General features: G+C 41.5%; 1 protein-coding gene and 1 long non-coding RNA gene across 7 annotated transcripts; one reads left to right on the top strand and one right to left on the bottom strand.

The window, feature by feature from the left end:
* Positions 1-1,668: 1,668 nt before the first annotated feature.
* LOC112239200 (zinc finger protein 550) lies at positions 1,669-23,468 on the top strand. Of its 6 annotated transcripts, none has more exons than XM_042317046.1 (5): positions 1,669-2,336; positions 3,527-3,663; positions 4,036-4,245; positions 16,073-16,261; positions 22,374-23,468. In XM_042317046.1, the coding sequence occupies exons 1-5, from the start codon at positions 2,039-2,041 to the stop codon at positions 23,325-23,327; spliced, it is 1,788 nt and encodes a 595-aa protein (XP_042172980.1). In that variant the 5' UTR covers positions 1,669-2,038; the 3' UTR covers positions 23,328-23,468. The 6 variants fall into 6 exon arrangements, with proteins under 6 accessions (XP_042172980.1, XP_042172981.1, XP_042172979.1 ...); XM_042317045.1 differs by having other exon boundaries at positions 1,673-2,336; positions 4,033-4,245; positions 22,377-23,465; XM_042317044.1 differs by having other exon boundaries at positions 1,673-2,336; positions 4,033-4,245; positions 22,374-23,465.
* Positions 11,399-11,886, bottom strand: LOC121845516. The gene is made up of 2 exons (XR_006082615.1): positions 11,590-11,886; positions 11,399-11,429 (listed from the first exon to the last, which is right to left on the bottom strand). It is a non-coding gene; the product is annotated as an uncharacterized LOC121845516 (long non-coding RNA).
* Positions 23,469-27,006: the final 3,538 nt, after the last annotated feature.

Genomic DNA, 27,006 nt, shown 5'->3' with positions numbered 1-27,006 from the left:
TTCCAATTTCCTTTTGCCTCTCAACAATATTGATGTACTATAAGACTGATAGGCTACAAGAAAATTATAGAGATGTGATGGAATTAATATATATTTAGTGTCTGTCCTCATACAATAAAGTAGGCTAATGTAATTGAATAATAATAATTGATTGGATTTATATAGTGCTTTTCTACCAACTGAGGTACTCAAAGTGCTTTACATAGTAAGGGAGAAACTCACCTCATCCACCACCAAGGTGATGTAGAGTGACCATTTTTGTGCCAGAATGCTTACCAAACAGCAGCTAGAAAGGTGAGGAGTGATATATGCCATTTGGGGAGATGATTAGGTGGCCATGATGGTATGAGGGCCAGATTAGGATTTTAGCCAGGACACCGGGGTGAACACGCCTACTCTTACGATAAGTGCCATGGGATTTTTAATGACCACAGAGAGTCTGAACACCCGTTTAACATCCCATCCGAAAGACAGCACCATTCGTAGGGCAATGTCCCCTCTACTGCCCTGGGGATCTCCTTAGACCAGAGGGGGGTGCTCTACTGGCTTTACATCACCACTGCCAGCAGCACCTGGTCTCCCATCCAGGAACCATCCCTGCTTAGCTTCAGAGGCAAACCAGCAATGGGATGCTGCTGGTATCAAGCTGAAGGCATGAATCAAATGGTTGTTTACTGAAACTCCCAAAGTCTTTCCAATCAATGTAATACATGTTAAACAACAGCCTGCCTTTCTGTGGTCAACTAGATGATAATTGTCAACACTGTTGTGATTTGAGACAAGCTTGGGGACTCGTCTTGATAAATCAATCAACGTCAGATTTGAGTTTTCACTGAATCTCCGTTTGGATATTGGTTAGGCTGCAATTGGTCTAGGGAAACGTTATCTATAGTTGAGGTGAGTGCTCTGATCATCTTGTCTAGTTAGCTCATTTTTTAGAGTATTTTGCCAGCATTTTGCCAGTAGTTTAACAGGTGGGTTATTTTGCTCTTAACTCAAGTCGTTTAGTTTGCAATAGTGTAGCTTAAATCAAGTGTAGCACAATTTTTTTGTTCGATCGCGTATAGGCAACTCTTAAAGCCCCGCGGAGGTTGTAAAATATGAACACGAGAATCACATTCTTTTCAAAATATAGATTGCTAGTATTTTCTATTGGTATCATGATGAAGATACTATCAATGTAAGAGCCTACGCACCTGCTCTCTAACAAAGTGGAGTGAGGGTAGAGATGAAACGTGGAATAAAAAAGCATGGACTTGGGCTGTTTCAAAATACCACTTTTTTTATATGACCGGTTCCACACATTTCCGTGACAAGTTGTGTGGGAAAAATATAAATGTAATTCCCCCTGTATTCCAATATATTATTATTATAAAATATATATGTGTTGACTATGATCGGGTAGGTGGGTCTTGTCTGTTCAATGAACAAAATAATGAACTATTAATTGAATTCATTTGGACATAACGCAGCCTAATTAAACCCAAAATATGTTATTCTATTCTTTTGAAAATATGTTTCAGGTAAGAATGTGGTAAAAAATAGGCATGTTTGTAAGGGGGCCATATAAAAAGTACCTTATTTAAAAAAGACCGTAAAGCCTATGTGAAAGCAGGTACTACATATCTAAACCATTGTTGTTATTGTGGGGGGGGGGGGACACCGGTAAATCCTATGTGAAATCCGTATTACATACCTGAACAATTGCTGTTCTTGAGTGGTAAAAATACCGTAAATCCTATGTGAATGCAGTTCTACACATCTAAACCATTGTTGTTATTGTGGAGCACTCCTCTACAGTAGGTGGCGGTGTTGTACTTTCAATTGAATTGCACGGTCCAGTTTATGATTACATTACTGTGAAGATGACGAAAAAAACTATCTCAACAGCTACTTACAAACAAAGCAAGCTAGCGATGTTTAGTTTATGATATGCTTGTATCAATTTTACTAGCTAGATAGATAATTGTGAATTATCATAATATAGAAAAACAAAAACACTGTTTCATTGAAAAGGGGCCAAAAGCGTCGGGGGACAATGTCGGGCTCCGTTGCCGATTTCCAGGCGCAGATAGCCTCGATCATGGAGGTGCTAGCCAACGCGGCTGTAGCCGAAATCTGCAAAGTTGTTGACGATGGTTATGCGGTTGTACATCTGGAGATGACTCAAAGCCACAAGGAGAACGAATTTCTCCGGAGGAAAATGAAATTGATGGAACTTCAGGTCGCGAGGTTTCGAGCAGAGAGAACAAAGTCTTCAGAGGGGTCCGTCCACAATCGCTTCCATGGAATACGCCTCCTAAACAGACACAACCATCGAGAAACTGCAACGACAGGTTGGTGGTGATACTAAATTATACAGTGTGCACATACATTATGAACATTTTCAGTTTGACCCCATCCATCAATGGTGTTTCATAAAGTAGAAATCAAGCATAATACGGCTGTGATGTATGCATGTCAATACAGTTAGGGATGTATTATTGACATTAGCCCTATATGCGTTATGCATACATCCAGGATGTATACAGTTAGTGGCCAGTTTATTAGGTACATCCATCTAGTACCGGGTCAGACCCCCCTTTGCCTCCAGAACAGCCAGAATTCTCTGGTGCATGGAAACGTACCTCAATTAGTATCAAGGGACCTAACATATGCCAGGAATCATTCCCCACACCATTACACTACCGCCACAAGCCTGTACTGTTGACATCAGGCAGGACCATGGACTCATGTTGCTTACGCCAAATCCTGCCTTTGCCTCAGAATGATGCAACAGGAACCTGGATTCGTTGGATTAGGCAATGCTTTTCCACTCCTCAATTGTCCAGCGTTGGTGATGGCGTTGCCCACTGGAGCCGCTTCTGCTTGTTTTTAGTTGATAGGAGTGGAACCTGGTGTGGTCGTCTGCTGCAATAACCTATCCGTGACAAGGACCGCTGAGTTGTGCGTTCTGAGATGCCGTTCTGTACCATTATTTGCCTGTTTGTGGCCCACCTGCTAGCTTGCACGGTTCTTTCCATTCTCCATCGACCTGTCATCAACGAGCTGTTTTCACGCACAGGACTGCCGCTAGCTGGATGTTTTTTGTTTCCCGCACCATTGTCGGTAAACTTTAGACAACTGTCGTGTGCGAAAAGCCCAGGACCAGCCGCTTCTGAGATACTGGAACCGACACGCCTTGCACCAACAATCATATCACGCTCAAAGTTGCTTAGGTCACTCGTTTTGCCCATTCTAAACATTCAGTCGAACAGTAACTTAATGCCTCGATGCCTGTCTGCCTGCTTTATACAGCAAGTCACATCCACCTGACTAGCTGTCTGTAGGAGCGAACCATTTTCGTGAACGGGGCTGTGTACATAATAAACTAGCCACTGAGTGTATATTGTACTGTCAACACAGCTAGGATCCCTCTAGCTCTATACACACATTACACACGTCATGAACGTAATTATGCTTGTTTTGTTCTTTGTAAAACAACATTGATGGATGGGGTCAAATGAACCTCCCCCTTTATTTCCAGGACCTACTTGGCAAAGCAGAGCCAGACTTTCCAACAGGAGTTTTGGGAACAGCAGCATTCAAAGAGACAGACAGCCCATAGACGTGGACCAAGAGGATGTCTCTCCATCAAAGCATATGGATGCTACAAGTGATGAGGTAAGTTCCAATTTCATGCTGTCACAGAGTTATGTCTGTTTTAGTCTCGGACACCAGCCACTTCCGCCTGGGGATGAGGTTATGCCTGTATAGACGTGTATATACCAGCACATTATAACTAGTGATGTTTAAATTGAGTAAAGTAACACTCCCTATACTTTCAATGCATTTTTGCACTAAAAGTTTGTAAAGGAATGTGTAAAATACAGAAGGTGGAGTTTACCCTCTACTACACCACTGATTATAACACAATAACAACAAGACAACTACTATGAATTTCACTAAATCCCATGTCATGCCCATATCTCCATTCAGTAGATAGTGTATGCTCTGTCTCACTCACTCATCTCTCCCACTTAACCCCATCAGCAGTCAGCAGAGACAGAGGAAGGGCAACCAGACCTGCTGATCATCAAGGTGGAGGGAGAAGCAGATGACCAGGACTCTAGGATCAGCCACCCAGCTAGAACAGTGGAGGGCAGCAGAGAACTAACCACCCAACCGGCTGCAGCCACAACAGAGGACACCGCCTTCCAGTCCAGTGGCCCCAGAGGCAACAACAACTACAACACCGCTATGGAGGTCAGTGGATCTGACGCCGTCCTCCTCCAGTCAGAAACAGGGACTGTGAACCAGGGACCCCAGCAACACATGGGATTTGAACCGAAAGCAGAGAGACCGAGTCTGGACACAAAGTGTGATATGGACGGGGACCTCACTCTCCTAAGAGATTCTTTAAACCAGGTGTGGAGAGAGGTAGTAGGGACGGATGATGGCGCCTCTGCTGCTCACACTAAAGTAATGGACCTAGGGAGTGGCTCAGTGGGCCTAGAAACACAGAATAGATCGGCCACAGAAATGAGAAGTGTAGGGTTAGAAAACCACAGGTTTTCCCCCAAGTCATTCCATTCTTCATCAGAACATGTGATAGTGATTGACTCTGTATCCAGTGGGCAGCAGGTAGATAGAGATTTTGAGTGGTGTCAGGTGGGTACAGCTACTGCACCACAGGACAATGGGACTGGAAATAAGCAGGGAGTGGGAGGGTTTAACAGAAACACACCAATGAATCACCACGATTCGATGAGAGACAACACCACGCAATTGGTTTCACCCGGCTTCCGGGCCTCTGAGATAAATACAGGCATGCATGTTGGCACAGGTGAGGCCAACAAAGCTAGTTGGTGCTCATTGGCAAGCCTCCAGAGACACTCTGAAATACCAGGAAGAAGAGCTCAACAACCAGCTCATACCTCACTTCCTGATTGCCATTTTAGACCAAGCGCCACAACTTCCTCCCACTCGAGTAATCTCGCCACAGACGTTAGACCTGGTACCGTAGAACGACCGTATGGTTGCCCGAGCTGCAATAAGAAGTTTGTCCACGAGAGTGACTTGCGGCAGCACGCTGTCATCCACACCAGAAAGCGGCCGTTCGCCTGCACCTTGTGTGAGAAGAGATTTGTGTCCCGCGCCAAGCTCCAAATGCACCTAAACGTCCACACTGGCGAGAAGCCCTTCAGTTGTACACATTGCGGGCGCAGGTTCTCCCACTCCAGCAATCTGAAAAGACATCAGAAGCTTCATCATTAAGAACTGACAAGGAAGCAAGAGATTCCTATTGAAAAAAGCTGTTAAAGCAATATCATGAGTTCAAACGTCATTGGTTCTAACATAGTCGTATGTCTGCAGGATGTTTGCCCTGGTCTCATACGTCTACAATACAACGTGGTTCATATTTACATTATCTACAAAGACTGTTACGTTTTCTTGGCTTCTTTAATGCCAACAGCATCACTCACATTGACTGTTAAGGTTGATCATGGTTCAATATAGCTGCCTCAGACTAAAGTTATAGGAGCTACTGAAATTGTACTGTCCATTTGTACCAATTTGACCAATGGCTATTGCTGTTTGTTTGTCAATTCCTATAATTCCATCAATAAATCATATTTTCAAAAAATTCCGTGGTGCTTCTTGACTCAGTATAGTTTGACCCTGAATGTAGATTGACACTATATAGATTGACCACAGCTAGCACATAACGTTCTGAGAACCATATGATTCTTAGATGTGAATTTCAGTGTAATGTTTCCAACAGGTTTCCTAAAACGTTCCATAAAAACCACCAGAAAACATTAGTAACATTTCTATGAATGTTATGTAAAAACATGCATTCCTTTCTTAGCATCAGCATAACTCTCTCCTCTATCTGGTTAAGTGTGTTCAGGTGTGTTGGCCGTTCCCGCTTATTGGCCACAACAGATCTTAATGAGTGCTTGTTTCCTTTGAAAGGGGTCTGTTTGAATAGGCTAAAATGAACATGGCGTGTTAGCTCCATCATGGTGGCACAGTGAACTCATTTCATGGATAGAGAACAGAAGATCATAGTTTAGAATCTCACTGATGCCGTGCCATAATAAAGAAAGAAATGTGTTTGCACGTGTCCCATCTGTGCTTGGAGTTCAAAACAGTTAACCCAAACTAAGCCAGCAGTGTTATGAAAGTCTTATTGAAACATTCTCAGAACGTTATTTAATTACCTTAAAAAAAACTAGGATTTCCATTCTCAGAACGTTAATAAAACCTCCCAGTAAAACTTTCAGGGAACCACAGTAAAACATTTTTAGAATCTCCCAGAACAAGCTAAATGTTCACTTCTGTTTTTAGAACGTTTAAAAGACATTAAGCTTTACCAGTCAGGAGACATATGACTTCGTTTCCAGAACCAATGGGAAACCAAAAACTTAGGTTCCTACAATTTCCAAAGAACCAATTGTGCTAGCTGGGTCTGATTCATGCAGTCTCCTCTGAACAGTTGATGTTGAGATGTGTCTGTTACTTGAACTCTGTGAAGCGTTTATTTGGGCTGCAATTTCTGAGGCTGGTAATTCTAACTCTAATGGGGTGGCAGGTAGCCTAGTGGTTAGAGTGTTGGACTTGTGACCGAAAGGTTGCAAGATCGAATACCCAAGCTGACAAGGTACAAATCTGTCATTCTGCCCCTGAACAAGGTAGTTGATCCATGGTTCCTAGGCCGTCATTGAAAATAAGAATTTGTTCTTAAACTGACTTGCCTAGTTAAATAAAGGTTAAAAATTGAATTAATTTATCCCCTACAGCAGAGGTAACTCTGGGTCTTCCTTTCCTGTGGCGGTCATCATAGTGCTTGATGGTTTTTGCGACTGCACAGAAAGTAAAAACGTTTTTGAAATGTTCCGGAATGACTGACCTTCATGCCTTAAAGTAATGTTTCTCTTTGCTATTTTGAGCTGTTCTTGCCATAATATGGACCTATTTGGTAAAATACAATCTTCTGTATACCACCCCTACCTTGTCACAACACAACTGATTGGCTCAAATACATTAAGAAGGAAAGAAATTCCACAAATATACTTTTAACAAGGCACGCCTGTTAATTGAAATGCATCCCAGGTGACATGAAGCTGGTTGAGAGAATGCCAAGACTGTGCAAAGCTGTCATCAAGGCAAAGGGTGGCTACTTTGAAGAATCTGAAATATACAATATATTTTGACACTTTTTTGGTTACTACATGATTCCATATGTGTTATTTCATAGTTGTGATGTCTTCACTATTATTCTACAATGTAGAAAATAGTAAAAAATTAAGAAAATCCCTTGAATGAGTAAGTGTGTCCAAACTTTTGACTGATTCTGTATATATACCCAATATAGATTGATCCTAAACATATTGTCCCTAAATATACAGTATATGGACCCTAAATATAGATTGACCCTAAATATATATTGCCACGATATAGATTGGCCCTAAATATACAGTATATTGACCATAAATATTGGTTGACCCTATATAGCCATCAGGTAGAACGGAAAACCAGCAGGCTCCGGACCGCATAGGGTAAGATTTGAATACCCCTCCTATATTGATTGACCCTAAATATATATTGACCCTATATAGATTGACGCTAAATATACAGGTAACTACCAAAATAATGAAAACAAATTAGGGATACGAAGTATATTGAAAGTAGGTGCTTCCACACAGGTGTGGTTCCTGAGTTAATTAATAAATTATTATCCCATCATGCTTAGGGTCTTGAATAAAAATGCTGGGTAGGCCATTATTTTGTTGACAAAGGCTATGCCCCATAGGATGACAATTCCCCCATCCATAGGGCACCAGTGGTCACTGAATGGTTTAATGGGCATGAAAACGATGTCAACCATATGCCATGACCATCTTAGTCACCAGATCTCAATCCAATTTAACACTTTTTTGAAGTGTTTTCCACGACCATCAACAAAGCACAAAATTATGGAATTTCTCGTGGAAGAACGGCATCACATCCCTCTAATAGAGTTCCTGACACTTGTAGAATCTATGCCAAGGTGCATTGAAGCAGTTCTGGCTCGTTGTGGCCCAACACCCTATTAAATCACTTAGTTGGTGTTTCTTTTATTTTGGTAGGTATCTATGTTCTCACCTTGCTGACAAATTAAATCAAGCAGGAAAGGTAATTATCCTTTCAAAAGTACAGGGAATTATCGATCAATCAAATGTACTTATAAAGCCCTTTTTACATCAGCAGATGTCACAAAGTGCCTATATAGAAACCCAGCCTAAAACCCCAACGAGCACGCAATGCAGATGTAGAAGCACGGTGGCTAGGAAAAACTCCCTAGGAAGGCAGGAAAAACCTAGAGGAACCAGGCTCTGAGGGGTGGCCAGTCCTCTTCTGGCTGTGCCCGGTGGAGATTATAGAGTACATGGCCATGAAGGCCAGATCGTTGTTAAAGATGTTCAAACGTTCATAGATGACCAGCAGGGTCAAATAATAATCACAGTGTCTATAGAGGTTGCAACAGGTCAGCACCTCAGGAGTAAATGTCAGTTAGCTTTTCATAGCAAAGTATTCAAAGGTAGAGAGTAGAGACAGCAGGTGCGGTAGAGAGAGGTTTTGAGGAGAGAGAAATTTCAGATTTTCTGTGTCAATGAGTTAAGTCAGTACGACTATAATAGCTGAGTTATAATAGATGTGTTTGTTTGAGAGCTTTGTAGAGCTCATGCCCGTCAATTGAATTCCCCCCGCCTCTTTTTTAGGCCAAATCTGCTGTGGAAGAGGGAGATGGGGAGGGGGAATAGAGTCTGAACAGACAGAGAAGTGTCCCCCTGACACTCAAAATGCAGAGCAAGGGAGAACTGTAGGATCTAGGTCCAAGTCGCCCGATTTCAACAGACTGTCCACCCGAGTGTTACTTTCCACCAGGTTCCCCAAAGAGGGAAGCAAGCCCCGTTCCCCAATATCAACAGTTGCTCTACTACTTCATCGAAATGCATGGAAAAGCATCTACAACAGCTAACGCCTTGCTCGGGCAAGAGGCAGCTCCAGTGCAACTTCATACTACTCCACCAGTTGTAATGATGGTCAGGGCCAGGAGTTTTTCCTTGCCACATGACCAGAGCAGGGGAAAACTCCTGGCCCTAGTTGTAAGGGCTCCACACTACTGGGGGTTTCATATGAAAACTTGAATCCATGTGTTTTTAACAGTTTAATTGGTTTCCCCATTGAATGCTTCCCTCTGTGTGTAGTGGTTGTGTTTTCAGTTCAACTGGCTTGATGCTTGGTCCAGAGTGGACTGATAATGTATAAGTTATAACAAGTTAAGATTTTGAACATCCTTATGAAATTGTATCGTTTCCGGGGATGTACCAAAGAACAGCAATTAACAATTTATTTCCATTTGCCTTTCGACAAGATATAGTAGATTGACAATCAGATTGATAGGCTGTAAAGATGTGGATTAAAGTCATATCTAGGCTGTCATACTGTTGTAAATCGTTTGTTGTTTATTTCTATTAGAAATACCCCAAATAGTGAAATTATTTATTTTTAAAAAAATAATGAAATTTTGTTTTCACCAGAGGACATGTTGTTCATTACGTAGGTACAACATTGTTGTGCCGCACTCCTGTACAGTAGGGGGCGGTGTTAAACTTTAAATTCTACAGTCCACGTATGATTACATTACTGTGACGTGAGGAAATAAAATAAAACATCTCACCAGCTAGCTACAAACAAAGCTAGCTGCAAATTGACGTTAAGTTTCTGTTATGATTATTTGGTTTAATAGATTGGTAGATAACTGTAGATAATCACAATATATAAAACGCAAATACTGTTACATTGAAAAGGGGCCAAAAGCGTCGGGGGACAATGTCGGGTTCCGTGGTCGAGTTCCAGGCGCAGATAGCCTCAATCATGGAGGTGCTAGCCAACGCGGCTGTAGCCGAAATCTGCAAAGTTGTTGACGATGGCTATGCTGTTGTACAGCTGAAAATGTCCCAAAGCCACAAGGAGAACGAATTTCTCCGGAGGAAAATGAAATTGATGGAACTTCAGATCACCAGATTTCGAGCGGAGAGAACAAAGTTTTCAGAGGGGTCCGTCCACAATCGCTTCCATGGAATACGCCTCCTAAACAGACACAACCATCGAGAGATTACAACAACAGGTTGGTGGTGAAGATGATGAATTTGACAGTGTGTACATAGCTTACATTACGTTAATCTTCAATTTGACCCCATCCATCAATTGTGTTTTACAAAGTTTAAAGCAAGCATAATACATCCATGATTTATGTAAAGTCAAAACATTTAGCGCCCAGCTGTATTATTGACATTCCATATATGACGTATCATGCTTACTTTGTACTGTCAATACAGCTAGGGTCCCTCTAGCTCTATATACACATTACATGCACTACCGTTCAAAAGTTCGGGGTCACTTAGAAATGTCCTTGTTTTTGAATGAAAAGCACACTTTGTCCATTAAAATAACATCAAATTGATCATAAATACAGTGTAGACATTGTCAATGTTGTAAATTGCTATTGTAGCTGGAAACTGCTGATTTAAAAATTATTTATTTTTGCATTTTCCAATTAAGAACATTCAAAACAAAAATTAAATAATTGATCAAACTGTTCAACCATGAGGGAGAGGGACCATTGTCAAACCTCTGAGCTAGAAATCTAGACTGCAGTCCAATTGTACATTCTGAAATTGGGGAGGTTTAAGCCCCCTTGGCTGTAATCAAGGGTCAGTTTATCCAGGCCAACCCTTGGGGTTTTGCCATGACAGATAAACCATCTGGTCAGCTTGTCGAGAGAGAAAAAGAATGCTGCGGGAACAGGGAAAGGGAGAGATTGAAACAAATATAGAAATCTGGGCAGGACATTCATTTTAATTACATTGATTCTACCCTGTAGAGTGAGAGGCAAGTCCATCCATTTACACAGGTCACCCTCCACCTTATGCAACAAGCTGGCCAGATTGAGTTTATAGAGGTTGTTCAGATTACCATCCACCATTATGCCCAAATATGTCAAGCCCATAGGCAACCATCTAAAAGGTAACTGATGCTTGATGGTATGATGGTCAAAGACAGACAAAGGTAAGATTTCACTTTTATCAAAATTGACCTTATATCCAGAGAAAGAACTATAACGCTGTAATAGGTTCTGTAAGTGAGAGAGGGAGTGTTCTGGCTTCGTTAGAAATAAGATAAGGTCGTCCGCAAAGAGTGATAACTTATGGGTATGGGGGCCCACCTCAAAGCCATGTACGTCAGGGCACATTCTAATAGCCTCAGCCAATGATTCGATGGCGAGGGCGAAGAGGTGGGTGTAACTCCCTCCAGTAACCACGAGAACAACCGTTCCTTGATTTTAACTGGCGGCTTTATTCTGTAGTTTTAGTCAGAATTATCACCTTCCGTGAGAACTATAAAGTAAATGAAAATACAGTTAAGCACACTCTTACAACCTTCTTATCTTACGAGTGACTTATTAGCTTGGTATAACTCTGAAGTGCTTACATACATAAACAGTTTAGCCGGAGCTATAACAGTATCAGATTAAACACATGAATAAAGGAAAAATACCTCATTGGCTGCTTATTACAGAAGGGAGGAAATCAAACTTCACACTTATTATTCCTGGCATCAATTCACACTTCATCTTTAATTATTATAGCGTTAACATCCTAACATACACCCTTCATCCTTAATTATTATAACGTTATCATCCTAACATACACACTTCATCCTTAATTATTATAGCGTTACCATCCTAACATACACACTTCATCCTTAATTATTATAGCGTTACCATCCTAACATACACACTTCATCCTTAATTATTATAGCGTTATCATCCTAACATACACACTTCATCCTTAATTATTATACGTTACATTAACATACACTTCATCCTTAATTATTATAACGTTACCATCCTAACATACACACTTCATCCTTAATTATTATAGCGTTACCATCCTAACATACACACTTCATCCTTAATTATTATAGCGTTACCATCCTAACACTTCATCCTTAATTATTATATACACACTTCATCCTTAATTATTATAGCGTTACCATCCTAACATACACACTTCATCCTTAATTATTATAGCGTTACCATCCTAACATACACACTTCATCCTTAATTATTATAGCGTTACCATCCTAACATACACACTTCATCCTTAATTATTATACTTACCATCCTAACATACACACTTCAATTAATTATTATAGCGTTACCATCCTAACATACACACTTCATCCTTAATTATTATAGCGTTACCATCCTAACATACACACTTCATCCTTAATTATTATAGCGTTACCATCCTAACATAACATCCTTAATTATTATAGCGTTACCATCACTTCATCCTTAATTATTATAGCGTTACCATCCTAACATACACACTTCATCCTTAATTATTATAGCGTTACCATCCTAACATACACACTTCATCCTTAATTATTATAGCGTTACCATCCTAACATACACACTTCATCCTTAATTATTATAGCGTTACCATCCTAACATACACACTTCATCCTTAATTATTATAGCGTTACCATCCTAACATACACACTTCATCCTTAATTATTATAGCGTTACCATCCTAACATACACACTTCATCCTTAATTATTATAGCATTACCATCCTAACATACACACTTCATCCTTAATTATTATAACGTTACCATCCTAACATACACACTTCATCCTTAATTATTATAACGTTACCATCTTAACATACACACTTCATCCTTAATTATAATAACGTTACCATCTTAACATACACACATCCTTAACATACACACTTCATCCTTAATTATTATAGCGTTACCATCCTAACATACACACTTCATCCTTAATTATTATAGCGTTACCATCCTAACATACACACTTCATCCTTAATTATTATAGCGTTACCATCCTAACATACACACTTCATCCTTAATTATTATAACGTTACCATCCTAACATACACACTTCATCCTTTACGAACTACACCCGATGACATGAAAACTTAGCTAACACAGCGCGGGATTGCCTTCCCTCCAAAGGTGTGTTGCTACAATAATGTTCCCCATTACAACAGTTATTAGCTACGTAGTTACAATGTCTATTTACAAACACGGTACCTAAACCAAATTTTTCCAAGACGCGAAAGAGATATGGCCATTCAACCCTATCAAAGGCCTTTTCGGCGTCGAGGGAGACTGCGACACTTAAGTATTTTGTTTTTGTTAGCAAGGTGAATTATATCAAAAGAACCTTCTGATATTGTTGGAGGACAATCTATTCATTTTGAAGCCAGTCTGATCTGGGTTGACCAACAGGGGAAGACATGACTCCAGTCTCCTAGATAGCATCTTGGTGACCAGTTTACAATCTGTGTTAAGGAGAGAGATTGGTCTATAGGAGGTGCACTTTAGGGGGTTTTCCCTTTCTTGTGAATTACTGTAATCACTGTTTGAGAGAGAGACTCTGGAAAGCAGTTGTCTTCTCTGGCTTTTTTAAGTTCCTCCATAAGGTAGGGGACCAACAGCTCCCTAAATTCTTTATAGAACTCTGGAGGGAAGCCATCCTCCCCAGGAGATTTATTAGAAGGTAAGCATTTAATTGTTGACGCAGAAGGGGATGTGTCTACTTATCAAAATTGCAGTTCCTCTTCCTTTGGAGTTAAAAGAGGACTCAAAAACTTGTCCTACCCATTCCCTCTTTAGTTTCACTGTCTGTAAGATGTGTTTCTTGTAAAAACACAATGTCAGCCTTTCATTTCTTAAGTTATGTATAGACTCTCTTCCTCTTAATCGGGCTGTTAAGACCTTTTACATTGAATGTGACATATTTTAGTGGATTAAGCAGAGGTTGGGTTTCAAATATATACCCAAATGGTAATCCCTGATATGTAAATAGTCAGGTAATGTTTCAGAAGAAATGTCTTTGTTTCTGGCCATTTTGAGCCTGTAATCGAACCCACAAATGCTGACGCTCCAGATACTCAACTAGTCTAAAGAATGACAGTTTTATTGTTGCTTCAATCAGGACAACAGTTTTCAGCTCTGCTAACATACAGTTGAAGTCGGAAGTTTACATACACCTCAGCCAAATACATTTAAACTCAGTTTTTCACAATTCCTGACATTTAATCCTAGTAAAAATGTGGCTTCTTAGGTCAGTTAAGATCACCACTTTATTTTAAGAATGTGAAATGTCAGAATAATAGTAGAGACAATGATTTATTTCAGCTTTTATTTCTTACATCACATTCCCAGTGGGCCAGAAGTTTACATACACTCAATTAGTATCTGGTAGCATTGCCTTTAAATTGTTTAACTTGAGTCAAACGTTTCGGGTAGCCTTCCACAAGCTTCCCACAATAAGTTGGGTGAATTTTGGCCCATTCCTCCTGACAGAGCTGATGTAACTTAGTCAGGCTTGTAGGCCTCCTTACTCGCACACACTTTTTTAAGTTCTGCCCACAAATGTTCTATAGGATGGAGGTCAGGGCTTTGTGATGGCCACTCCAATACCTTGACTTTGTTGTCCTTAAGCCATTTTGCCACAACTTTGGAAGTATGCTTGCGGTCATTGTCTATTTGGAAGACCCATCTGCGACCAAGCTTTAACTTCCCGACTGATATCTTGAGATGTTGCTTCAATATATCCACATAATTTTCTTTCCTCATGATGCCATCTATTTTGTGAAGTGCACCAGTCCATCCTGCAGCAAAGCACCCCCACAACATGATGCCACCCTCGTGCTTCACGGTTGGGATGGTGTTCTCCGGCTTGCAAGCTTCCCCCTTCTTCCTCCAAACAAAGCGATGGTCATTATGGCCAAACAGTTCTATTTTTGTTTCATCAGACCAGAGGACATTTCTCCAAAAAGTACGATCTTTGTCCCCATGTGCAGTTGCAAACCGGAGTCTGGCTTTTTTATGGCGGTTTTGGAGCAATGACTTCTTCCTTTCTGAGCGGCCTTTCAGGTTATGTCGATATAGGACTCGTTTTTACTGTGGATTTAGATACTTTTGTACCTGTTTCCTCCAGCATCTTCACAAAATTTGTTTTAATGACTCCAACCTAAGTGTATGTAAACTTCTGACTTCAGCTGTAATTGCAAAAGGGTTTTCTAATGATAATTTAGCCTTTTAAAATCATAAACTTGGATTAGCTAACACAACGTGCCATTGGAACACAGGAGTGATGGTTGCTGATAATGGGCCTCTGTACGCCTATGTAGATATTCCATAAACAATCTGCCATTTCCAGCTACAATATTCATTTATAGCATTAACAATATCTACACTGTATTTCTGATCAATTTTATGTTATTTTAATAGACAAAAAATGTGCTTTTCTTTCAAAAACAAGACATTTCTAAGTGACCCCAAACCTTTGAACAGTAGTGTACGTCATGAAGGTATTACTGTATGTTTGCTTTGTACTTCATAAAACACCATTGATGGATGGGGTCAAATTAACCGCCCCTTTATTTCAAGGACCTACTTGGCAAAGCAGAAACAGACTTTCCAACAGGAGTTTTGGGAACAGCAGCATTCAAAGAGACAGACAGCCCATAGACGTGGACCAAGACGATGTCTCTCCATCAAAGCATATGGATGCTACAAGTGATGAGGTAAGTTCCAATTTTAACAGACGATTTTAGACTGTCACAGACTTATGTCTGTTTTAGTCTCGGACACCAGACACTTCCTTCCGCCTGGGGATGAGGTTATGTCTGTATAGACGTGTATGTCAGCACATTATAACCAGAGATGTAGTAGTTAAAAATATGGTTGGTAAACGATGATCAGTGAGTAAAGTAACAGTCCCTATACTTTAAATGCATTTTTGTGCCAAAGGGTTGTAAAGGAATGTGTAACATACAGACGGTGGAGTTTACCCTCCACTACACCACTGATTATAACACAATAACAACAAGACAACTACTATGAATTTCACTAAATCCCATGTCATGCCCATATCTCCATTCAGTAGATAGTGTATGCTCTGTCTCACTCACTCATCTCTCCCACTTAACCCCATCAGCAGTCAGCAGAGACAGAGGAAGGGGAACCAGACCTGCTGATCATCAAGGATGAGGGGGAAGCAGATGACCAGGACTCTAGGATCAGCCACCCAGCCAGAACAGTGGAGGGCAGCAGAGAGCTAACCACCCAACCGACTACAGACCCTGCCTTCCAGCCCAGAGGCAACAACATCAACACAGCTATGGAGGTCAGTGGATCTGAGGCCATTCTCCTCCAGTCAGAAACAGGGAATGTGAACCAGGGACCACAGCAACACACAGGATTTGAACCCAGAGCAGAGAGACAGAGTCTGGACACAAAGTGTGACATGAACAGGGGCCTCAATCGAGATTCTTTAAACCAGGTGTATAGAGAGATTGTAGCGACTAACGATGGCACCTCTGCTGCTCACACTAAAGTAATGGACCTAGGGAGTGGCCCATTGGGCCTAGAAACACAAAATAGCTCAGACATAGAAATGAGAAGTGTAGGGTTAGAAAACCACAGGTTTTCCCCCAAGTCGTTCCATTCTTCATCAGAACATGTGATAGTGATTGACTCTGTATCCAGTGGGCAGCAGGTAGATAGAGATTTTGAGTGGGGTCAGGTGGGTACATCTACTACACCACAGGTCAATGGGTCTGGAAATAAGCAGGGAGTGGGAGGGTTTAACAGAAACGCACCAATGATTCACCCCAAATCGATGAGAGACAACACAACGCAATTGGTTTCACCTCGCTTCCGACCCTCAGAGAAAAATACACGCAGGCCTGGCACAGGAAATTCAGGTGAGGCCAACAAAGCTAGTTGGTGCTCGTTGGCAATCCTCCATAGACACTCTGAAATACCAGGAAGAGTAGTTCAACAACCTTTTCCTGCCTCACTTCCTGACGGCTATTTTAGACCAAGCGCCACAACTTTCTCTCACTCCAGTAATTTCGCCTCACACTTTAGACCTGGCACTGTAGAACGACCGTACGGTTGCCCGAGCTGCAATAAAAAGTTTCTCCACGAGAGCGACTTACGGCATCACATGACCATCCACACCAGGAAGCGAGCGTTCGCCTGCACGTTGTGTGAGAAGAGCTTTGTGTCCCCCAGCAAGCTCCAAGTGCACCAGAATGTCCACACTTGGGGAAGCCCTTCAGTTGTGCACAGTGCGGGCGCAGGTTCTCCCACTCCAGCAATCTGAAAAGACATCAGAAGCTTCATCATTGAGACTGACACAAATAGGGCGGTGACGGTCAAGGAACTTTGGATGATAGTAATTGTTCAGCCAAATGACTGTGGTCACCGTTACAACCGTTTGAATAGCAGAAGATGCACATTTTGTCCTCTCCTCCACTCCTGACTTGTTTTAGCAAGTAGCAACAACAACTTGGAGAGTCCATGTTACAGCAGAAACCATGGAGATCCTATTATATTACTAGAGGGGCTATGTCATAAACACTCAGTTCTAGAATGGAGTGAGAATGGCAGCCATTGTGGTCAGGGAGAAATCCAATCCGGTCTAATTGGAACGGATGGCAGTAGAGGCAGAGGTGATGCATTTCCTGCTTTTATGAATTATAAAAGTAAGACATGTGATATATCAGAAATATAATGATTGTTAACCTAATATATTGTCATGAAATTATAAATACAGTTTATACAGGTTTTATACACAATTTCTGTATAAATAGTCTCTAAAATATATATAAACAGACCATAAATGTCTCACTGTTTGTTTTCTTGGAAAGCTGTGAATGTTGTAATATGATACAATATCAGTACTTATTGCATTTACAACTTGTATAAGACCTATCATCTGCTGTTTTCAGCCAGTATATGGCTGTGGATTGACTGCACTGTTTGTATGGAATGTTGGCTTATTGGCAGTTCATTTGAACAATTATTGGATATCATTCAACTTAAACTGGCTGGCTAGCTAATAAATATACTGTGCAGATAATCTTCAAATTCATTATTTTACACAATATCTTATTGCAGCACACTGGCTGACCATGGTTGACCAACTCACTGAACAAAATGGCTGATCTTTTATACTGTTGTAAGACCTTTCATGTATATTCTTGTATTCTAATTCCTAATTCTATGGCAGAAATTGACTCAACCTCACAAATGCCCGGCCATCCCGTTTTCTGTCAGCTGTTCAATCCACAAAATAATTTTAAAAAATAATAATATATTTCGTTTTTATGGTTTATTACATTTTCATGAGTCTTCATCCATCGCCATCGGTTACACGGTTATACGGTAATTGTGCCAGCCCTAGACACAGAAGCAAGAGATTCTTATGTAAAAATAGCTATGGATTAGCTTTATGTCAGTTAGGTTATTGCAAAACGCTATGAAAGTCCTGCCTACTTCCTGGATCATGTGCCTTGCTGTTTTTGAATGTGATTCAAGAGTATATAATCAAATTCATGAAAACATGGTCTTTTAATCTCTACGGGATCGGTGTCCCTATACCCGGACGGTTGAGCTAACGTGTGCTAATGTTATTAGCATGACAGTTGTAAGTAACAGCGAACTTTCCAGGACATAGACATGTCGTATATGGGCAGAAAGTTTGAATTCTTGTTAATCTAACTGCACTGTCCAATTTACAGTAGCTTTCACAGTGAAAAAAAGACTTAAAAACTCGGCAACTGGTTTGATACATTCACCTCTGAAGGTAAATAATGTACTTACATTCAGTAATCTTGCTCTGATTTGTCATCATGAAGGTCCCAGAGATAAAATGTAGCATAGTTTTGTTTGATAAGAATACAGTTTTATATTCAATTGTGGGAACTGGGTTCTACAGTTTGAAGCCTTGCTGTCTCTGGCTCCACACCCACCCCAACCGGACTTCTAGATGTTTGAAAGTTAGTGTATATGCTAATGATCCATCATGTATGACATTCCTGGTAGTGTGTAAACGTAACATTTTTATTACCATATAATCTTTGTATGTTCTCTATAGTTATGTACTTGAAAATGTATCAATTGACCAATTCAGCACATTTGGGCAGACTTGATACAAAATATTGTCCGGTATTGTAATGCTTCACTGGATCAATCTGAAACTTTGCACACTAACTGCTTCCATCTAGGGAACAAAATCTAAATTGCGCCAAAACTAAAAATATGATATTATGGCCTTTCTCTTGCATTTCAAAGATGATGGAACAAAATAATATATAGAAAACACATGTTTTTTTGTTTGTATTATCTTCTACCAGATCTAATGTGTTATATTCTCCTATATTCATTTCACATTTCCACAAACTTCAAAGTGTTTCCTTTCAAATGGTATCAAGTATATGCATATCCTTGCTTCAGGTCCTGAGCTCCAGGCAGTTAGATTTGGGTATGTCATTTTAGACGAAAATTTAAAAAATGGCCAGATCCTTAAGAGTTTTAAGATGCAGTGCATTCGGACGGTATTCAGACGCCTTTCCTTTTTCCATTTTGTTACATTACTCCCTTATTCTAAAATTGAATAAATCGTTTTTCCCCCTCATCAATCTACACACAATAATACCCCATAATGACAAAGCGAAAACAGGTTTTTAGAATTTTTGCAAATGTAATACAAATAAAAAAACAAAATTGCTTGTTTACGTACAGAAGTGCACTAGTCCCTAATGCAGCAAAGCACCCCTACAACATGATGCTGCCACCCCCGTGCTTCATGGTTGGGATGGTGTTCTTCGGCTTGCAAGCCTCCCCTGTTTTCCTCCAAACATAACGATGGTCATTATTGCCAAACAGTTCTATTTTTGTTTCATCAGACCAGAGGACATTTCTCCAAAAATTACGATCTTTGTCCCCATGTGCAGTTGCGAACCGTAGTCTGGCTTTTTTATGGCGCTTTTGGAGCTGTGGTTTCTTCCTTGGTGAGCGGCCTTTCAGGTTATGTCCATATAGGACTCGTTTTACTGTGGATATAGATATAGTTTCCTCCGGCATCTTCACAAGGTCCTTTGCTGTTGTTCTGGGATTGATTTTCACTATTCGCACAAAAGGATGTTCATCTCTAAGAGACAGAACGTGTCTACTTCCTGAGCGGTATGACGCCTGCGTGGTCCCATGGTGTTAATACTTGCATACTTTTGCTTGTACAGATGAACGTGGTACCTTCAGGCATTTGGAAATTGCTCCCAAGGATGAACCAGACTTGTGGAGGTCTACCATTTTTTTTCTGAGGTCTTGGCTGATTTATTTTTGATTTTTCCCATGATGTCAAGCAAAGAGGCTCTGAGTTTGAAGGTAGGCCTTGAAATACATCTACAGGTACACCTCCAATTGACTCAAATGATGTCAATTAGCCTATCAGAAGCTTCTAAAGCCATGACATAATTTTCTGAAATTTTCCAAGCTGTTTAAAGGCACCGTCAACTTAGTGTATGTAAACTTCTGACCCACTGGAATTGTGATACAGTGAATTATAAGTGAAATAATCTGTCTGTAAACAATTGTTGGATAAATTACTTGTGTCATGCACAACACAGATGTCCTAACCGACTTGCCAAAACTATAGTTTGCTAACAAGAAATTTGTGGAGTGGTTGAAAAATTAGTTTTAATGACTCCAACCTAAGTGTATGTAAACGTCCGACTTCAACTGTAAGTATTCAGACCCTTTGCTATGAGACTAGAAATTGAGCTCTGGTGCATCCTGTTTCCATTGATCATCCTTGAGATGTTTCTACAACTTGATTGGAGTCCACCTGTGGTAAATTAAATTGATTGGACTTGATTTGTTAAGACACACACCTGTCTATATAAGGTCCCACAGTTGACAGTGCATGTTAGATCAAAAACCAAGCCATCCGGTCGAAGGAATTGTCTGTAGAGCTCCGAGACAGGATTGTATCAAGGCACAGATCTGGGGAAGGGTACCAAAACATTTCTGAAGCATTGAAGGTCCCCAAGAACACAGTGGCCTCCATCATTCTTAAATGGAAGAAGTTTGGAAACACCAAGACTCTTCCTAAATCTGTCCACCCGGCCAAACTGAGCAATCGGGGGAGAAGGGCCTTGGTCAGGGAGGTGACCAACAACCTGATGTTCCTCTTTAGAGATGGGAGAACCTTGCAGAAGGACAGCCATCTCTGCAACACTCCACCAATCAGGCCTTTATGATAGAGTGACCAGACGGAAGCATCTCCTCAGTAAAAGGCACGTGACAGCCTGCTTGGAGTTTGCCAAAAGGCACCTAAAGGACTCTCAGAACACAAGAACCAATATTCTCTGGTCTGATGAAACCAAGATTGAACTCTATGGACTTTATGCCAAGCGTCACATCTGGAGAAAACCTGGCACCATCCCTACGATGAAGCATAGTGTTGGCAGCATCATGCTGTGGGAATGTTTTTCAGCGGCACTGGGGAGACTAGTCACGATTGAGGGAAAGATGAATGGGGCAAAGTACAGATAGATCCTTGATGAAAACCTGCCCCAGAGCGCTCAGGACCACAGACAGGGGCGAAGGTTCACCTTCCAACAGGACAACTACCCTAAGGACACAGCCAAGACAACGCAGGAGTGTCTTTGGGACAAGTCTCTGAATGTCCTTGAGTGGCACAGTCAGAGCCCAGACTTGAACCCGCTTGAGAGGATCTGCAGAGAAGAATGGAAGAAACTCCCCAAATACAGGTGTGCCAAGCTTGTAGCGTCCTACCCAAGAAGACTCAATGCTGTGATTGCTGGTAAAGGTGCTTCAACAAAGTACTGAGTAAAGGGTCTGAATACTTACGTGAATGTGATATCAGTTCTTTTTTTTTTGCAGAAATGTCTGAAAACCTGCTTTTGCTTTGTCATTATGGGGTATTGTGTGTAGATTGATGAGGGGAAAAAACAATTGAATCCATTTTAGAATAAGGCTGTAATGTAACAAAATGTGGAAAAGGTCAAGGGGTCTGAATACATTTGGAATGCACTGTATATGTAAAATTATATTTGTATTGGTCTATTATTTTACTTCTACCCAATGTCTTTATGAAGGCTTTTGCACAAAATACAAAAGGTGGAGTTTACCCTCCACCACACCACTGATTATAACACAATAACAACAAGACAACTACTATGAAGTTCACTAAATCCCATGTCATGCCCATATCTCCATTCAGTAGATAGTGTATGCTCTGTCTCACTCACTCATCTCTCCCACTTAACCCCATCAGCAGTCAGCAGAGACTCTTCTGGCTGTGTCTTTTTTAGGCAGACTTCTTTCAGACTGAATATCCACGGGGTAACCATGGTAACAGTCTGATGTTTAGGCATGTAGAAAGCATATGCTCTGTTTCACTCATCTCTCCCACTTAACCCCAGCAGACAGAAGAAGGGGAATCAGACCTGCTGATCATCAAGGTGGAGGGAGAAGCGGATGACCAGGACTCTAGGTTCAGCCACCCAGCTAGAACAGTGGAGGGCAGCAGAGAACTAACCACCCAACCGGCTGCAGCCACCACAGAGGACCCCGCCTTCCAGTCCAGTGGCCCCAGAGGCAACAACAACTACAACACCGCTATGGAGGTCAGTGGATCTGACGTCGTCCTTGGCTTTTCCCCCAAGTCATACCATTCCTCATCAGAACATGTGATAGTGATTGACTCTGTATCCAGTGGGCAGCAGGTAGATAGAGATTTTGAGTGGGGTCAGGTGGGTACATCTACTACACCACAGGTCAATGGGTCTGGAAATAAGCAGGGAGTGGGAGGGTTTAACAGAAACGCACCATCGATTCACCCTGTACACCACAAATCAATGAGAGACAACACTATGCAGTTGGTTTCACCCGGATTCCGTCCCACAGAGATAAATACAAGCACCCGTCTTGACGCAGGAAATACAGGTGAGGCCAATAAAGCTAGTTTGCGCTCATTGCCAAGCCTCCATAGACACTCTGAAATACCAGGAAGAGGAGCTCAACAACCAGCTCATACCTCACTTCCTGTCGGCCATTTTAGACCAAGTGCCACAACTTCCTCTCACTCAAGTAATCTTGCTAATCACATTAGACCTGGCACCATAGAACGACCGTACGGTTGCCCGAGCTGCCATAAGAAGTTTGTTCACGAGAGTGACTTGCTGCAGCACGTCGTCATCCACACCAGAAAGCGGGTGTTCGCCTGCACCTTGTGTGAGAAGAGCTTTGTGTCCCCCAGCAAGCTCCAAGTGCACCAGAACGTCCACACTGGGGAGAAGCCCTTCAGTTGTGCACAGTGCGGGCGCAGGTTCTCCCAATCCAGCAATCTGAATAGACATCAGAAGCTTCATCATTGAAAACTGACACAGAAGCAAGAGATTCCTATTGTTGGGTTCTGAGAATATGAAATATACTTATTCATGTCACAGAGGGGGAGAGGGTAATGTATAACAGTTACATTATGTCAGGATATGTCACAGAGGGGGAGAGGGTAATGTATAACAGTTACATTATGTCAGGATATGTCACAGAGGGGGAGAGGGTAATGTATAACGTTTACATTATGTCAGGATATGTCACAGAGGGGTAGAGGGTAATGTATAACAGTTACATTATGTCAGGATATGTCACAGAGGGGTAATGTATAACGGTCAGGATATGTCACAGAGGGGGAGAGGGTAATGTATAACGTTACATTATGTCAGGATATGTCACAGAGGGGTAGGGTAATGTATAACACATTATGTCAGGATATGTCACAGAGGGGGAGAGGGTAATGTATAACGTTTACATTATGTCAGGATATGTCACAGAGGGGGAGAGGGTAATGTATAACAGTTACATTATGTCAGGATATGTCACAGAGGGAGCGAGGGTAATGTATAACGTTTACATTATGTCAGGATATGTCACAGAGGGGTAGAGGGTAATGTATAACGTTTACATTATGTCAGGATATGTTATTGTTAGCCATCAGGGATCCTATGGGAGGGGTCCTCTGGGAGGAGAAGAGACACAGTCTGGTACCAGGCACCATGACAGCCGTGAGTTGGGCAGGGAAGCGTTCACATGTGGCAGGCATTGATAAGGGGAGAGAGCTTTGGATTAGGCATCAAGGGGGCTGAGGTCATCACTTCGTCTTCCTGTCGAACCATAACAGATGTCATGGTTGGAGACAAGGAGGAGTGCATCTAAACTGGAGTATATAAACTTGTTGGTGGAAACATGTTTTGTCTGAATGCAGCTGTATTGATCCTCTGGGAGAATAAACTTGGTTCAGCTTTCATAGTGTCTGTTGAGTTGTTTACTCTAAGAATTAGAACCTAACACTATTGAAAAAAGCTGTTATAGCAATATCATGAGTTCAAACGTCATTGGTTCTAACATTCTAACATAGTCGTATGTCTGCAGGATGTTTGCCCTGGTCTCATACGTCTACAATACAACGTGGTTCATATTTACATTATCTACAAAGACTGTTACGTTTTCTTGGCTTCTTTAAGGCCAACAGCATCACTCACATTGACTGTTAAGGTTGATCATGGTTGTGTTCTTCTAATAATACTGTGTGCGTCACACTAAAGTTATAGCAGATACTGAAATTCTACTGTGAGACTGAAAAACTGTCTGTTCTTCTGTAACAATTTGACCAATGGCTGTTGATGTTTATTCATTCCTAGAATTCCATCAATAAATAATATTTTTCAAAGAATTCCATGGTGCTTCTTGACCATAAATATGCCATTGATGCCACCTGTTAAATCCACTTCAATCAGTGTAGATGAAGGGGAGGAGGCAGGCTAAATAAGTTGTTTTTTAGCATTGCGACAATTGAGACATGGATTGTGTATGTGTGTCATCCAGAGAGTGAATTGGCACAACATAAACCGGACCCATCTGTTACTATCTGGCCGGCCGACTGGTCCTATCTGGCCGTCCGGCTGACTGGTCCTATCTGGCCGACTGGTCCTATCTGGCCGGCCTACTGGTCCTATCTGGCCGGCCTACTGGTCCTATCTGTCCATTTTGTTCCTGAGAGCAGCTCATCAGGCCTGTGTCAGGAATAGAGCGAGAGAGCCAGAGGAGGGGAGAAAGTTGGGAAGGAGAGAGGATGATGTCAAAGTAGATAGGGCTGACAGACTAACATCCCACTGGGCCCTGGACTGACATCTAGTTTTGATTAACATTTGGTCCAGTTAATTAACATGAAATCAACAAAAAAAAGTCACCATGTCATTAGATTTAGGTTAAAAGTTTGGTGAAAAAAAGACTAAATGCCCTTACGTTGATTACTTTTTGTCAGATGTGTGCGTACTGGTAGCGAAGTCAGTTGCAGGAGAGCAGAGATTTGTGAAACAGGCGTACACTTTATTTAGGCAAAAGTGCAAAACGCGCAAAACAGTCACAAGAATTATGTTTAACAATAAACATCTTCGTGAAAAATAACACAGGAAAAACAAGCCAGTCTGGTGCGTCAACAATACACACGTAACACAAACAATCTGACACAAAGACAAGATGGAGAACAGAGGAATAAATACATGTAGATTGATTGGGGAATGAAAACCAGGTGTGCAGGGAACAAGACAAAACAAATGGATACATGAAAAATGGAGCGGCGATGGCTAGAAAGCCGGTGACGTGGACCACCGAACGCCGCCCGAGCAAGGAGAGGAGCCGACTTCGGCGGAAGTCGTGACACTTTTTGAAAATCCAATCAGTTTTCCACGTTGATTCAATGTCATCACATTGATTTTTCACAATTCACAATTCCATCGAAGGGGAATGTGCACACGAGTGTTGTTGCGCCATACCAACAATTTGGCTATCTTCCCCGTCACATCATGAAAGGTCTTGTTGATGTTCTTTTGTCTCTCTCTCTGACTCTTCCTTTCTCCTCTGACCAGAAGGGACCGGTCGGACAGATATTGGACCAGTCGGCCGGACAGATAGGACTGGTCGGCCAGACAGATATAGGACCGGTTGGCCAGACAGGTATTGGACCGGTCGTCCAGACAGATATTGGACCGGTCGGCCGGACAGATATTGGACCGGTCGGCCGGACAGGTGGCGGTGGGGTTATGTTGTGGGCAGGCATTAGCTATAGACAACGAACACAATTGCATTTTAACGATGACTATTTCAATGCACAGAGATACCGTGACAAGATCCTAAGGCCCATTGTAGTGCCATTCATCCGCCACCATCAACTCATGTTTTAGCATAATGCACGGCCCCATGTTGCAAGTAACTGTACACAATTATTGGAAGCTGAAAATGTTCTTCCATGGCCTGCATAGTGCATACTCACCATGTCACCCATTGAGCAAGTTTGGGATGCTCGGGATCAACAGTGTGTTCCAGTTCCCGCCAATATCCAGCAGCACAGCCATTGAAGCAGAGTGGGAAAACATTCCACAGGCTACAATCAACAGCCTAATCTACTCTATGCAAAGGATATGTGTCGCGCTGCATGAGGCAAATGGTGGTCACACCAGATACTGAAGGGTTTTCTGATCCAAGCCTTTACCTTTTTTTTTGAAGGTATCTGGACAACAGATGCATGTCTGTATTCCCAGTCATGTGAAATCCATAGATTAGGGCCTAATGTATGTATCTTAATTGACTGATTTACTTACATGAACTGTTACTCAGTCAAATATTTGAAATTGTTGATTGTTGCGTTTATATTTTTGTTCAGTATAGATTGATCCTATATAGATTGGCCCTATATAGATTGACCCTAAATATACACTCACCGCCCAGTTTATTAGGTACACCACCCCGTTAAAGAAAATGGAACGCTCCTACAGACAGTGAATCAGGCAAAGCAGGCAGACAGGCATCGAGGCAATGTTACTGTTCAATTAAATGTTAGAATGGGCAAAAGGGGTGAACTAAGCGACTTTGAGCGTGGTGTGATCGTTGATGCCAGGCACACCATCGTTGATGCCAGGTCCAGTATCTCAGAAATGTCCGACCTTTTCACACACAACAGTGTGTAGGGTTTCCCTAGGCTGGAGTGACAAAACAAAA

This window comes from Oncorhynchus tshawytscha, unplaced genomic scaffold (genome assembly GCF_018296145.1).
Source record: "Oncorhynchus tshawytscha isolate Ot180627B unplaced genomic scaffold, Otsh_v2.0 Un_contig_210_pilon_pilon, whole genome shotgun sequence".
NCBI lineage: Eukaryota > Metazoa > Chordata > Actinopteri > Salmoniformes > Salmonidae > Oncorhynchus > Oncorhynchus tshawytscha.
The sequence above is the reverse complement of the archived record's forward strand: the minus strand, read 5'-3'. Positions and strand labels throughout refer to the sequence as shown.

What these genes read in the sequence shown, in the direction of transcription:
- LOC112239200 (XM_042317044.1), top strand. Translation starts at nt 2,039, where the DNA reads ATGTCGGGCTCCGTTGCCGATTTCCAGGCGCAGATAGCCTCGATCATG. An exon ending in TGGATGCTACAAGTGATGAG is followed by an intron (nt 3,664 to 4,032) that starts GTAAGTTCCAAT and finishes TAACCCCATCAG; the next exon opens with CAGTCAGCAGAGACAGAGGA. An exon ending in ACATCAACACAGCTATGGAG is followed by an intron (nt 16,262 to 22,373) that starts GTCAGTGGATCT and finishes ACTTAACCCCAG; the next exon opens with CAGACAGAAGAAGGGGAATC.